Source organism: Zosterops lateralis (assembly GCF_965231275.1).
Source record: "Zosterops lateralis genome assembly, chromosome: 3".
In the NCBI taxonomy this organism is placed as follows: Eukaryota; Metazoa; Chordata; class Aves; order Passeriformes; family Zosteropidae; genus Zosterops; species Zosterops lateralis.
In genome coordinates, this window is record NC_139764.1 from 15,099,107 (window position 1) to 15,111,863 (window position 12,757).

General features: G+C 47.5%; 1 protein-coding gene across 1 annotated transcript in view; it reads right to left on the reverse strand.

Annotated features, from left to right (window-relative positions):
• Positions 1–11,363, reverse strand: part of LOC310906740 (DNA mismatch repair protein Msh2-like) — a gene marked incomplete at both ends in the record, with an annotated part of 31,254 nt that extends 19,891 nt beyond the window's left edge. The window contains 2 exons of the mRNA XM_083856196.1: positions 8,846–9,000; positions 11,003–11,363. Coding sequence (XP_083712322.1) covers positions 8,846–9,000; positions 11,003–11,363 — 516 coding nt within the window. The remainder of the gene's footprint in view (positions 1–8,845; positions 9,001–11,002) is intronic.
• Positions 11,364–12,757: the final 1,394 nt, after the last annotated feature.

The window sequence follows — 12,757 nt, forward strand, 5'->3', positions numbered from 1 at the left end:
CGCGCTGAGGGAGCGCGCGGGCCGGGGTGGTGCCGCCCTCATCTCGGATTTACTGAATCCCTTGGCTTGGAAAACTCCTCTGAGATCATCCAGTCCACCCTGCGACCCGACACCACCGTGCCGGCCCGGCCATGACGCCGAGTGCCGCGCGGGGCCTTTCCTTGAAGGCCTGCAGGGACGGTGACCGCACGCCCGCCCTGGGCACGTCGCTGCCAACGCCCGAGCTGAGGCGGGATAACCAGGGCGGGCCCGGCGGCCGTGCCCAGGCGGGCACTGCCTTTGCTCCGCGAGGAGAAGAGTGTCCTGTCCGCGCTCCAGAAGGCGGGCGCTGGATGGAGCACGGCCCCAGGCAGGGCTGTGGCCGGGCCAGCCGCACGGCCGGGGCGGTGGGGGACGGGCCCTCCTCTGCCCGCGGCGGGAACCGTGTCCGGACACCCCGTGTGCTCCCTCCGGCACAGAGAACAGCTCCGGGCCTCCCTCCAGCGGGGCCGCCCCTCCCGGGCAGCGCAAGGAACGAGGCAAAGGGCCCGAACATCCAAGGCTGGACCCCCATTTGCCCACAGGGAGGGCCCAGGCCAGGGACAGAAGGGCAGGGACTGGCCTGCAGCACTCAGAGCTGTCCTGAGCCCTGAGCGAGGTGCTCCTCATGCCCAGAGTGCTTTAGGGTTTTGTCATGCTCTTTTCCTTGCACTGTCCTAAGCATGTTTCTTTTTGTTTGTTTGTTTTGTGTGCCTGTTTTATCTTGTACCGTAAAGGCACAAAGGAATAGAAACAGCATAGGTGACAATCTTTCTTTTGGTGGTTATTGTCTAAGAATATTGAGAAATGCCATGTTTCATCAGCTAAGCCAAGTCTTCTCGGAAACCTCTCTTACCTTTGCATTGCTTTTCATCTTTCCAATCAGAAACCACTGTATCCCAATTCCCAAATTCTTGTATCCCGATCCAGCTGCCTGCACACTATCACCTATAGACAAAATACCTCTTTTATTTTACGTGCCTCAGTATTCCTTGAATAAATGTTATATTGTGGTTTGTGTACCTTGTACAGAATATCCCCTTGTTTGCCCACCATTGCTTTCCTTTCTTCCCTATATTAGTCAGCTTCTCGAAACTCCTCTCCCATCCTTCCTTTCTTCCTCCCTCCCATCGGTTTCCAGCTAAGGAAAGCTTTTGGGACCTCTCTTTCCGGATTTTCTCACCGGGCTTCTCTCTTCTTTCCAATCGATGTGCTCATCTTTGGTATTTCTTGGTGTCACCAGGTGCTTTTCCAAAGGGCCCTCAGGTGCCCACGTAAGAACTGCTTGAAGTTTTCACACTAAATGAACTCTTTACAGGCCCCCTGGTCTGAAGGTGGTGCCGTGTGGTGCCCGTTCCACCCCAGGGAATGCTTTGGTGTCCTCCCCTCTGCCCCTTTCCTGCCCGGTGTCACTCTTGACTTCCCATCCACCCTTCAGCCTTCCCCTCCCAAACCCTTGTGCTGTAGCCCTGAGGTAACACAGCTTTTCCAGCAAAGGCCTTCAAACCCCTTCTGTAAATGTATTTGCTGAAGGACCACAGGTGGTGGTTCTGCTGAAGGAGAAGTCCAATCTGCCTTCATTTGACGTAGGAAGGAAGGAGCAAAGGAGGCAGGTCTCTCTCTAGAGCTTTGGCAGCTTTGGAGTAGCCCAAAATCTTCCTTTGGTCTCCAAAACAGTTGTAAGAAGGACAGTGTTTTGGCGAGCCAAATATATTTATTTTGGTGTGAATAAATGTACCTTTCCTGACCTTCTTTTCAGAAGCAGCTGAACTGTCGGGTCTGATGCCTCACCAAAAGTGCTTGTTGGCAGCAATACTCACATAGTAAACTCAGCCTGAAACACTGGCTGAATCATTCAGCGATGGGAATGCACTCACAGTGTCGGGCAACCTTGCCAAGCATCGATAATACCAGGTCAGCCCAGAAGACACACATTGAATAGCTGGGACAGCTCGTCTTTGTACACTGGTGTTTACAGAGAAGGCAGGAGACAGGACAGGGAGAAAAGGAGGAGTGTCCCATACCAACATCTGGAGACAGCGGGGACTCCAGGGACCTCACTGTCATCTCCAAAAGCGGTAAAACAATGCCCGCTAGGCCGTAATTGCGGCGTGTTTCAGCGTTTCCCTCTCTCTGCCCCGGGCTGGTCGCACCTCCTCCTCCTCCAGCGCTTTGCTCTGGGCAGCTCCGCGGGCTCCGGCTCCCAGCGAGCCTCCACCCAAAGCGGCCGCTGGTGCCCTGGGCGCGGTGACCGGAGCCCGCCAGCAACATTGGTCTTGTGGCATCCCCTGCACAGGACAGCTCAGCACGGGCACCTTCCCTTGGAGCCTCTGCCCTTTCCGTGTGCTGCTGTTCTTCCCGGGCAGCTCCAGCAGGGACCGGCTGATCCGCACAGGTCGGCCCTGAGCGGGGACCATTTCCCTGGAGCCGGGCTGGCTCGATTCACTGTATCAGAGCACTCCCTGCTTTTTCCCTTGCCCAGCAGCGACAGGAATGAGATGCCTGTGATTGTCACGCCCAGGGCGGGTGGAAAACTGCTGCTAACCGAGACCTTAATTAATTTCTTTGCTTTCTTAGGCATAAGTAGCGTACAGAGCAAAGTTACAATGGGTTTTCAGTTAGGAAAAGGGATGTCCTTTAACCACTTTACAGGGGGAAAAATAAAAAGAGAAAAAATAAACTTTTTCAGCAGTGGTTAGTTAGTTTACAGCTGTGATCAGTGGCAGCTCTGAGGCTTTTGAGCTGGTGGGGATGTCAGCAGAAAATCTGGTATCAGACTGATGTGCATCTGTGTGTACACACACAGGTCGTGCAGCAGAGACTTAACATTATCAGGATAAGAATATTTAGATAACACGAGTTGGAAAACAGAAAATAGCGCTGTTGCCTTCTAGAGAACCTTTTAACTTTCTTCTGTTTACTTTTTTCACTCAGATTTGGCACAGCCATGCCCTACTTGGCAGGCAAGTGTAAGAATTCTGCAGTGGATATTAGAGGATAATTTATAGGATAGTAGAGGAAAAAAAAATCACTTCTTACATGTGTGAGGTTTTCACACCCTATAAACTGGTCAGTGTTTCCTCTACCATCACACACCACCTCCTTTTTGTGCGTGTCTGCCCTTGCATGTCCCTGCTAAGACAAGGGTTTGAACAAAGCTCGTAACACTCTCTGGGTTTGGGATCAACTATTCTGAACATACAAGGCACCCCTGCAGCATCCCTGGCTGCCTGCACGCCCTGGGATGGACCTTTACCAGACTGCAGCCTTTCCTGGCAGCTGCTAGAATTCCCTAAGTAGCACTTGTCAAGTTGGAGCAGCAGAGCTGCTAGCGTTTTTAGTTTACTAGAATATTTTTCTGGCAATTTCATGTCATCCGGAGTCACTGTATTCTGGTGGTCAAAGTCCAGCAGGTGAGGATATAAATAAACACGGTTCACAAACAGTGGCTTTTCTCTTACCAAACTGCCCTGACAGTTCAGGAGGGTAATGGCTACAGTACTGTCAACAGACCCCACAGATGTGACACTGACCTTTCATTTTCTAGCTCTGGAAACTGTGCTCTGGCATTTCTCAGCTCTTAGAAGAAAGTTGTATAGACTTTATTGGTCATCCTTTCTCAAATACATTATTAGCACACCCTCTTCTAAAAAGTCTGTCATTGCCTTTACATAAACATATATTTAATTTTACTCTGCAGTGATAATAACACATATTTGATAGTGTAATAATCCATGAGGAAGTAATAGATTTGCACTTGCCTATACAAACACCGTTTTCCCATGCTGTACATAGGCACTAAGATACGTGTTATTACTAGGGTTTCTTGCAGTTTGTGTCTATCCCTCTGCAACACAAACATCTCATTTACCCAGTCTTAATACATTTTCCATCTGCCCTTCATATGCTTTCTCAAAATTGACATTACATGAAAAGAAACATTGTATCTCAAATTTGTGTGCAACTTTAGATTTTAAAAATATGCTCTTTGACGTAAGGAAGTTAATGAACAAGGCAAATGGAAGTATCAAAATATTTACCTGGTTAAAAGTTGATGTGGAGACTACTGGTCCTTTATGACGTTCTATTACTCTGTTAGTTTTACAGGAAACTCTCTTTTTAACTTTGCTGAATGCTTTCCAATAGTATTAAAAGTAGTATCCAAGTATCAAAATAGCAACCATCTAATATTTTGCTTTTTAATACCTTTTTTTTTCAGTAGCAATCATTTTTTGCCATATTGCTCTATATATGAGAAGAACTATCCATGCATATGTGGATAGTTGACAATCTGAGAATTGCCTGTTTTAATTTAAATGTCATCACATTAGTCTCCTCTCAGTAGAAAAATCTATAAAACACAATAAGCTGCAGGATACCAATACACCACTTTCTCAGGTATTTCCTCTCTCATCCTTTTCCATTTCCCTATAAATACAGACCTTTATGCAGCTGGACAACTGCAGTGTTTAGTAAATAGAACACCACAAAGGCCAATATGCCAATAAAATTATTTAGAACAGGAAACTAATGAAAAAACTATTACTGACCACCATTTTGAGAGCCGAGCAGCACCATGTTAGTACCACAGTAACTGAATCTAGAAACAGTGCATTCCCTTCAGTTGTGGATTTAGTTAAACTCTGGGTTTTTTTAATGTCTGTAAACTTTCTGGTTTTCTAACTCCTTGGCTCGTTTCAGGCAAATTTGACAAGGAAGAAGACTGTAACACAGCACTGAGCTTCATAGCCAAGACAAAAAGTCCACTCAGTAAGAAAAATGGAAGAGTGTCTGAATGCTGCCCTGTAGTGTGGGAAAAGCAGGGAGAAGATGATGTTCAAACAAACCGACTGGGACAAGGTCCAGGCCACACAGCAGCCACCAGCCCGTCCAGTCAAGCCTGCACAGGTGCAGCCCCAGCCCAGCCACAGCACACAACAGCTCTTTCCATCAGCCCACAGGCCAGAAACCCGGTGTGAAAGGGGGAGGGAAGGAGGACAGAAAACAATGCCATTAGAATATTGGGGAGAAGAAAGAAATGGCAGGGATAACCAAAGTGCACACGTTTAAGGAAGTGGAGGAGGAGGAGACTGAAGTACTGGGGAAGACAATAACGCACACAAGTCACCACAAGACCACCTTACTGAAAACTTGGCTTTATTTGGTTAACAGCTTAACAGAATTGTACAAAATTCACACACACCTCAGTAGATCGCCCACATACCTGGGGAGAGAGGGAATGGCACAGATCAGCAGAGGGAGAGCCTGCCCTGCAGAAGTCAGCACTGACAAACCTGCCTGAAAAGGCTGCAAAACATTCCAGTAAATGCCCTGCTTCAGGAGTTTTGTGCAACATCCCACACGGCAATGCATGCACGAGAGGTACCACCCTGGTGAAGGGCAGAAGGGATACTGGTGAGCTGTGACAGTGGAGCTGACAGCACCACAGCTCAGCAACTCCCCTGTGCTATCTAGCAGGCACACTGATGGGACACACTTCACATTTAATTTCATGAACAGGACCTTGAATATCCTCTAGTAGTTTATCCTACTTTTCCTGTTCTAGCCAGGGTGGGTCAAAACATGCACCACGTTAGTAACAAGGTTTGTCATTCAGTTCCTTATCTTGCATCTCATTATTTCTTTGGCAACAGGAGTTACAGCATTTCCTTTATAAATCAGACACGCTGCAGGGATTGCCAGCCAACATCCATGGCACAGGTAACTGACTGCCAAGGCAAGCTCTCGTGTCCAGGGAAGGCTGTGGGAGGCTGAGAGCCTGTGAACTCTGCTCAGCATCTATGGCACACAACAGGAATGACAGCAGAAACGGCTTTTTGCTGTGCAACAGTGTTGTGGTTTGAAAGCAAAACGAATGAGAGGCTCCAAGTCAGAGATATATTTTAATAAGAAGAATGGTAAAAAGGTAAAAATAAAATAAAATAAAATAAATGCAATAACACAAAGGATCACTGACAGAGTCAGAATACAACCTGAGCAGGATAGTTGCAGCAACTTTAAATATGTACCAAGTGCCATAAAAACGCTGTGTTCCCTTAGACAGGAGAAAGTCTCATTACAACATCATGGCTACAAAATCATTACTTTCAGTAAAACTGCCACTGTCACTTTTGGGCGGGACGTGACATACACAGACACACACGATCAGGATCCAAAACTAAAGTTCTCCAGCTAATATACTCTTAACAAAGCGTGACCTTAAGTCCTTGACTACTACATCACACTAACTTATAATATTCTTTGGTGGAAAGCAATTAGCGTCAATATAATAGGCAAGTATTGCAAAAAGTTAATAAGGCACGTGGTCTAACTACAAAAATTCTTTTTGTATCTTTTTTAAATCAGTTTCCACGCGGACAGCCTTATCTTCCTTGCTATGGATACTTTATGGATATTTTGCTAAGGCTAAAATAACCATTTATGTATGTATGCTACAAAACCCCAGTAAAAGCAGTTATCAACTCATTTCATCATCGATAACAAAAAAGTCAGGGAGCAATAGTTAAAAAAGGCCTCAGTAAGATGGGGCATTTAACTCAACAAACAGTAAAAGTAGTTGAATGGTTACCCCTCTTGGTTGCTAAGCGTTTTAACAATCGTTAAGTGAGCACAATTGCCTCCCTTTCAGGAGGAAACTTTTAAGACTTAAGATTCATGCATCCAATGCTTCTGTTGTCATCTTGCTTGACTCTGGCTTGTCTTCAGTTGATATAGTTAAGCATTGTCCTCTATGCATTTCATTCATTTCCTTCATCTGGAGGAGAGAAGGTAGAGGGAGATCAACATCTGTGCTACTTCTAAACTTCAAGAGTCAGTAAGTCATTGGGACTTAACAGCCCAGATTTTCATTAGCAAATGGATTTGATGCAGCACTAACAGAAACAACCACGACAAAGCCACCAGATTAAAAAAGGAAAAGAAAAAAAAGCACGACTTAGGGTACATGCAGGAAGCAGACAACACTATTGAGCTACAACATTGTTTGGATTCCTTCACAAAAGGCTCCACACTTGGCCCTGAAGCACCATTTGCTATTCCACTGGAAAGCAGCTCTTGAAGGGAAACTGGAAGACCCAGGCAAACACCTCAGTAAAGGTCTTAGTCACAGAACAAGACTATCAGCACTTCCTGTGGATTGCAGGCCCTCTGCTATACATATGTAAAATAGAACTGGCAGGAAAAGCGAACCCCACCCCCTGAGCCCTGGGAAAAGCAGCAGATCATCAGCTGCCTTTGAAACTAGTGCAGAACTACACCGAGGTGAATCTAGCTACGGAATTTGAATACTTTCAGTCTCCTTGAACACATCTGAAGCACCCAAAGGGAGTTTTTAACCTACAGGAAGCTTGGGAGTTTCTGGATTCGGGTCAACCCACTCCCCACACGTGCACCACAAACAGAAATTAATTACCTCAGATTTCTTGTTTTTCCTTTTCTTCCTCCATCTCCAAACCTGTAAGAGAAGGATGCAATCTATTTTAAGTCTCGATATACAAGTAACTTCATCTGGTTTTGACTTTAAAAACACAAGACTTGAAGCTGTCTGTTCCCCGTTCTTCAGAAGTGAGGTGGGTACAAAGGAGCTTGTCTGTCACTCTGAACTGCTTTAAACCAGGAGGCACTTTGTTCACCTCTGTGAATTGCCCCCAGCACTTGTTCTCCGGGTGACACCCTTCAGCTGTAACCTGGAACAGTGTCAGTGTGCCCATCACCAATTTCCCATCTCCCAAGTCTGAAGAAGCAACCAATTCACAAAGGGAGACTTTCCATCAGAGTCCAAACATGTACCTTGTGGCTTCCCAAATTGTGCCAGTACCGCTCTGCTTGGCGGCTTTATTAGAACTTACCAGAACAACAATTGCAGCCACTATTGCTATTACTGCCACTACAATGACAGCAATAAGGCCGGGAGTGAGAGAACTTGTGGAAGACTCCGGTGCTATTTCACCAATACAGTTGAACACTGTCTTCTCAAGCATCTTCAGGTTGTTGCCCATGCTGAGGTTTAGCCCAGCAACATTATTAAAGATGGACTGACTTTTTGCCTAAAAGAGACAGGAAAAGAGAGACTTGCTAGTTGACATTGTAGGAAGGCATTTATCTCATCACAGGAATAATTCACCTTGCCTTAGCCAGTACACAGCCAGACTCCCAAGAGCAGTGCAAGACACACGCCCGGCCTCTGGCAGACTTTACCCGTGACACACTCACATCTTTCTCAAGGTTGCGGACCGCATCACCTATATCCACATCTCCAAGTGATTTGTCTGAGGAATTTTGCTTTGAATCAATAGTAAAGTAAGGGTTGTCATACTGCAATAAAAACATAGTGTGGTATTAAGAAGGAGGTCCTTTAAATCCAGCTATCAAATATTCACCAAAACATTATGATCCAGTTCATGAACTTGCATCCTGGATTGAAATAATTTTTTAATTTTTTACATACATTCTTTCTTTCTTTCTTTCAAAATAACAACTGATAAAACTCAGTGCTGAACAGTCCATTCATACAAAATACACAGCTATTCTATTTTTTCAACCATTTGAATTTTATGTATCACCTACACAGAGGAAAGCACTTCAGGTTTCCTTTATTTCTAACCTATGGCAACGACACACAGCAAGCTTTCAACCTTAGAGCACTAGAAAATACAGTGATGTGTATAACAGCTATAGAACCAATATATAACAATCCGGTGTGATTCTTCATCATCAGACCCTTAAAATACTAAAACTCCAAGCAGGAAAAAGCTATGTTTTTTTTTCCTTTCATCTCACAACTATAAAGAAAGGCTGAAAATTGTACCTTGTGAGCTAAATACCAGGAATCTTCATTCACATATTCGCTCCCTGCTATGTTCTTGTAAACTTCAACTCCGTAACGACGAACCAGAAGCAGGTCCCTCACAAAGGATTCAAAGTTCATTTTACTAAGCACAACACTCTCAAGCTTCTGAGTTCCTAAAATAAAAAAATAAAAAATATGAGATACCTGAATTTGTTCATAAAGATTATTTTCTTAATCAAAATCCCCAAGAACAGCCATCAGAAGACACTGTCTTAATATCAGAGAAACAAATGTAGAATCCATGACACAACACAAACCCACAACATTCAACTGGTTAATACTAATGAAGAAAGCACACTCCCTCTCCAAATAAAAACAACATTCAATTCCTAATTTCACTTTATTGGTATGTTACTATATACAAAGGGATGTGTTCCTCTCACAATATCCTTGACTTGGGTTACTAATTAATATTTCACACATTTTGCTCTAATGACCATCAGAAGTCTGCTACAGGTTCTCTTCTGGACAACATCTTTTCTTCCCTGCACAAGCAGCTTCTGTTGACAGACAAGACTGCCCCTCTATTCACACTCACACAGCACTTGTGCCAAGGCTTTTCCCTTTTATCATCATTTATCCAGTAAAAACAACAGATCATCAAAAAAATTAACCGTTTACATTAAAACCTAACTTAGAAAGTGCCTAATTGACCAATTCCTTGCTTCTGCTCCTGTACATCCAAGCAGATGGTGCAGCTGAACAAATTCAATTCCACGCAGCTGCCCAGGGGAGCAACAGCACCTCTACCTCCCCATCTCCAGCAGCAGCCTGCTCACAGAACCAGGAAATTCCACTGCTGAGCAAACTGGGGGTTCAGCTGAGCACACTGAGCTTTCTGCCAGCCTGGCAAGTGGAACTAACTCAGACTGGTGTCGGACACATTGCAGTTGGATGACACAACAAGCACCAGGGACTATCACATCCCTCTTCCAGCAGCATGCTTTAATCACACCTGAGGCTCTTCCCTCCTTCCACATGAAAGATGTTAAACAGCAAACTCCCACACCCACAGGAACTTATGGGTTTGTGTAAAACAGGACTTTCTGAAACAGGTAAAAAATCTAATTCTACCTAATTATGTTCTCTTCCCCACGGTAGGACTGTCCAACACAATTGTTCTTATTCTTTCAGTTGAGACAACACAATACAACTGCAGGGGCTGGGGAGCACCTGAAGTTCATGTGTACTCTGAAATCATCCTCAGAGCAACAAGTGCAGTTTTGTGCTTTTAGCTGGATAAGCTTTTAGAGGGTTTAAAATTGGAGCTGGTGGTCACGTGGTTGCATCTGCAAAACAACTTCTAAATTGAATACAACAACAATCCTGATCAATGTTTCCAGTCTGGAAGACACATCGAGCTTAGGGTTTTTAATTTTTGTTTTACCTGTGAGCTCATCACTCACAATAGAAAGGAAAAACCGTATGAGGAACTCGTACTCTTTTTAATGCTGATACTCACACACACAAAATATCTGATTCATTAGAGGACATTTATTTTGCAAAGTCTGAGCCAATAACTCAGCGATTAAGGCAAATACTAAGGTTTGTATTCCGACAAGATAATTTATCCCGCTGCTCTTACACCCGACATTCGCGAGCTCCACCGCCTTATACCAAGTGAGAAACTAAGAGCGGCGCGGGGTGGATGGCAAAGAAAACCTCAGGAAACACACGGAAACGTTTGGAAGTAAAGAACTTCCGTCAGTGACTGCCGGCCTCGGTGCCCCAGAGCGAACACTGAACAACACGGCCACGGCCCCGCATCCCCCTGGGCGCATCCACCGGCCCCGGCAGCGGCTCCCGCAGCGCCGCCCGGACCGGCCCCGCCCGGAGCCCGAGGCACCCCCGAGATGCCGCCGGGGCCCGTCCCTGTGACACCCGCAGGCCTCGGCCTGGGCACCGGGGCTGCGCCTGCCGGGGCCTCCCGGGGCTTCCGAGAGCGACCTGGGGCTGCCGGGGCCTCCCCGGGGCCTCCCTGGGGCATCTACCGGTGCCACCACCGCCCCCGCCTTCCTGCGCTCCCCCCCGGCCACGCGAGGCGGCCGCAGCCGGGCCTGGGGCAGGCGGGCCCCCCCGCCAGTCCCCGGTGTCCCCTCGCTCCCCCTCACGTACCCGAGGCTCCCGCCAGCTGCCGGATGACGGCGCGGGTGCGGAAGAGCTCTCGGGCGGCCAGCCTCGCGTCCGCGCCGTGCACCGTGTAGTAGTCTCCGCGCTCGAAGAAGCGCACGGTGGTGTCGGGCTTCTCGGGCAGCGAGAGCACGGCGCGCACGAAGCCGGCCTCGGCCCCCGCGCCCTCGGGCCACACGGCCTCCCGCGGCGGCTCCACCGCCATCTTGCGCTGCGCCTGCGGCCGCCGCCGCCTCCCGCCAAGCGCCACCCGCGCGCGCGCCGGCGCGCCAGCAGCGGCGGCCAATGGCAGCGCGGTACGCTCCGCGCGTGCCGCCCGCCCCGCCCGCGCTGAGGGAGTGCGCATGCCCCGCCCGCCCGCGCGCCGCCGCCGCTCATCGCCATGGCAACGCCGGTGCCGCGGGCCCGGTGCCCCGCGCTGCCCTCACTAGGCAAAGCCCTCTGGCATCAGTGTGCACAGGGGTGTAGTGTCTCACAGGAACTCTGGTGGGTTTTGCCAAGCAAGCACCAGGCTGCTTGAAAACTGCTGATCTTGTTTAAGGTGATACTTGACTGAAAGCAAAGCACTTCAACAGGTTGCAGCACTGCCCAGGTCTCAGTGGTGGATGGATGGATGGATGGATGGATGGATGGATGGATGGATGGATGGATGGATGGATGGATGGACGGATGGATGATGGATGGATGGATAGATGGATGGATGATGGATGGATGGATGGATGGATGATGGATGGATGGATGGATGGATGGATGATGGATGGATAGATGGATGATGGATGGATAGATGGATGATGGATGGATGGATAGATGGATGGATGATGGATGGATGGATGGATGGATGGATGATGGATGGATGGATGGATGGATGGATGGATGATGGATGGAGGATGGATGGATGGATGATGGATGGATGGATGGAGGATGGATGGATGGATGATGGATGGATGGATGGATGGATGGATGATGGATGGCTGGATGATGGATGGATGGATGATGGATGGATGGATGGATGGATGGATGATGGATGGATGGATAGATGGATGGATGATGGATGGATGGATGGATGGATGATGGATGGATGATGGATGGATGGATGGATGGAGGGATGGATGGATGATGGATGGAGGGATGGATGGATGGATGGATGGATGGATGGATGGATGGATGGCTGGATGATGGATGGATGGATGGATGGATGGATGGATGGAGGGATGGATGGAGGGATGGATGGATGGATCCACCAGTGGAATTCTACTGTGAGTGGTCCATGCAAGGCTGGAGATGCTTAGCTGCCCTGGGAGAAGCTGTCAGTAAAATCAAGCTGGGAAATGGAGCCTCAAAGACCTTTCTGTAGGAACAGCTGCTTTGGATGCCTGAGACAGCTGGGATGATGTTTGTTTCTGGTGAGCTCTGCACCAAGGTGAACAACTCCTGAGCCAGGGGACAAAAAGCGTCACGTTCCCTTTAGAACTCTGTGGCTGCCTGAAGCTCTTGCTGAGTGTCTCCGGTCCATTTCCTCAGGGGCCAAAAATCTCATATGCTGCTGACCTGAATAGAGCTCTGTTGGTTTCTAATGTCTACTTCTGAGGTGTCTAAAGTTGAATTAAAATGATGTTGTTAAAGATTAATCAATTTTTGCCTGTTAAATATGAATCTCAATCAGTTGATGAGGAGTTCTACTTTTAGCAATGTTTGAACTGCCTCACTGCCTGATGGAATTACTCAGCGAGTCTTTCAAAT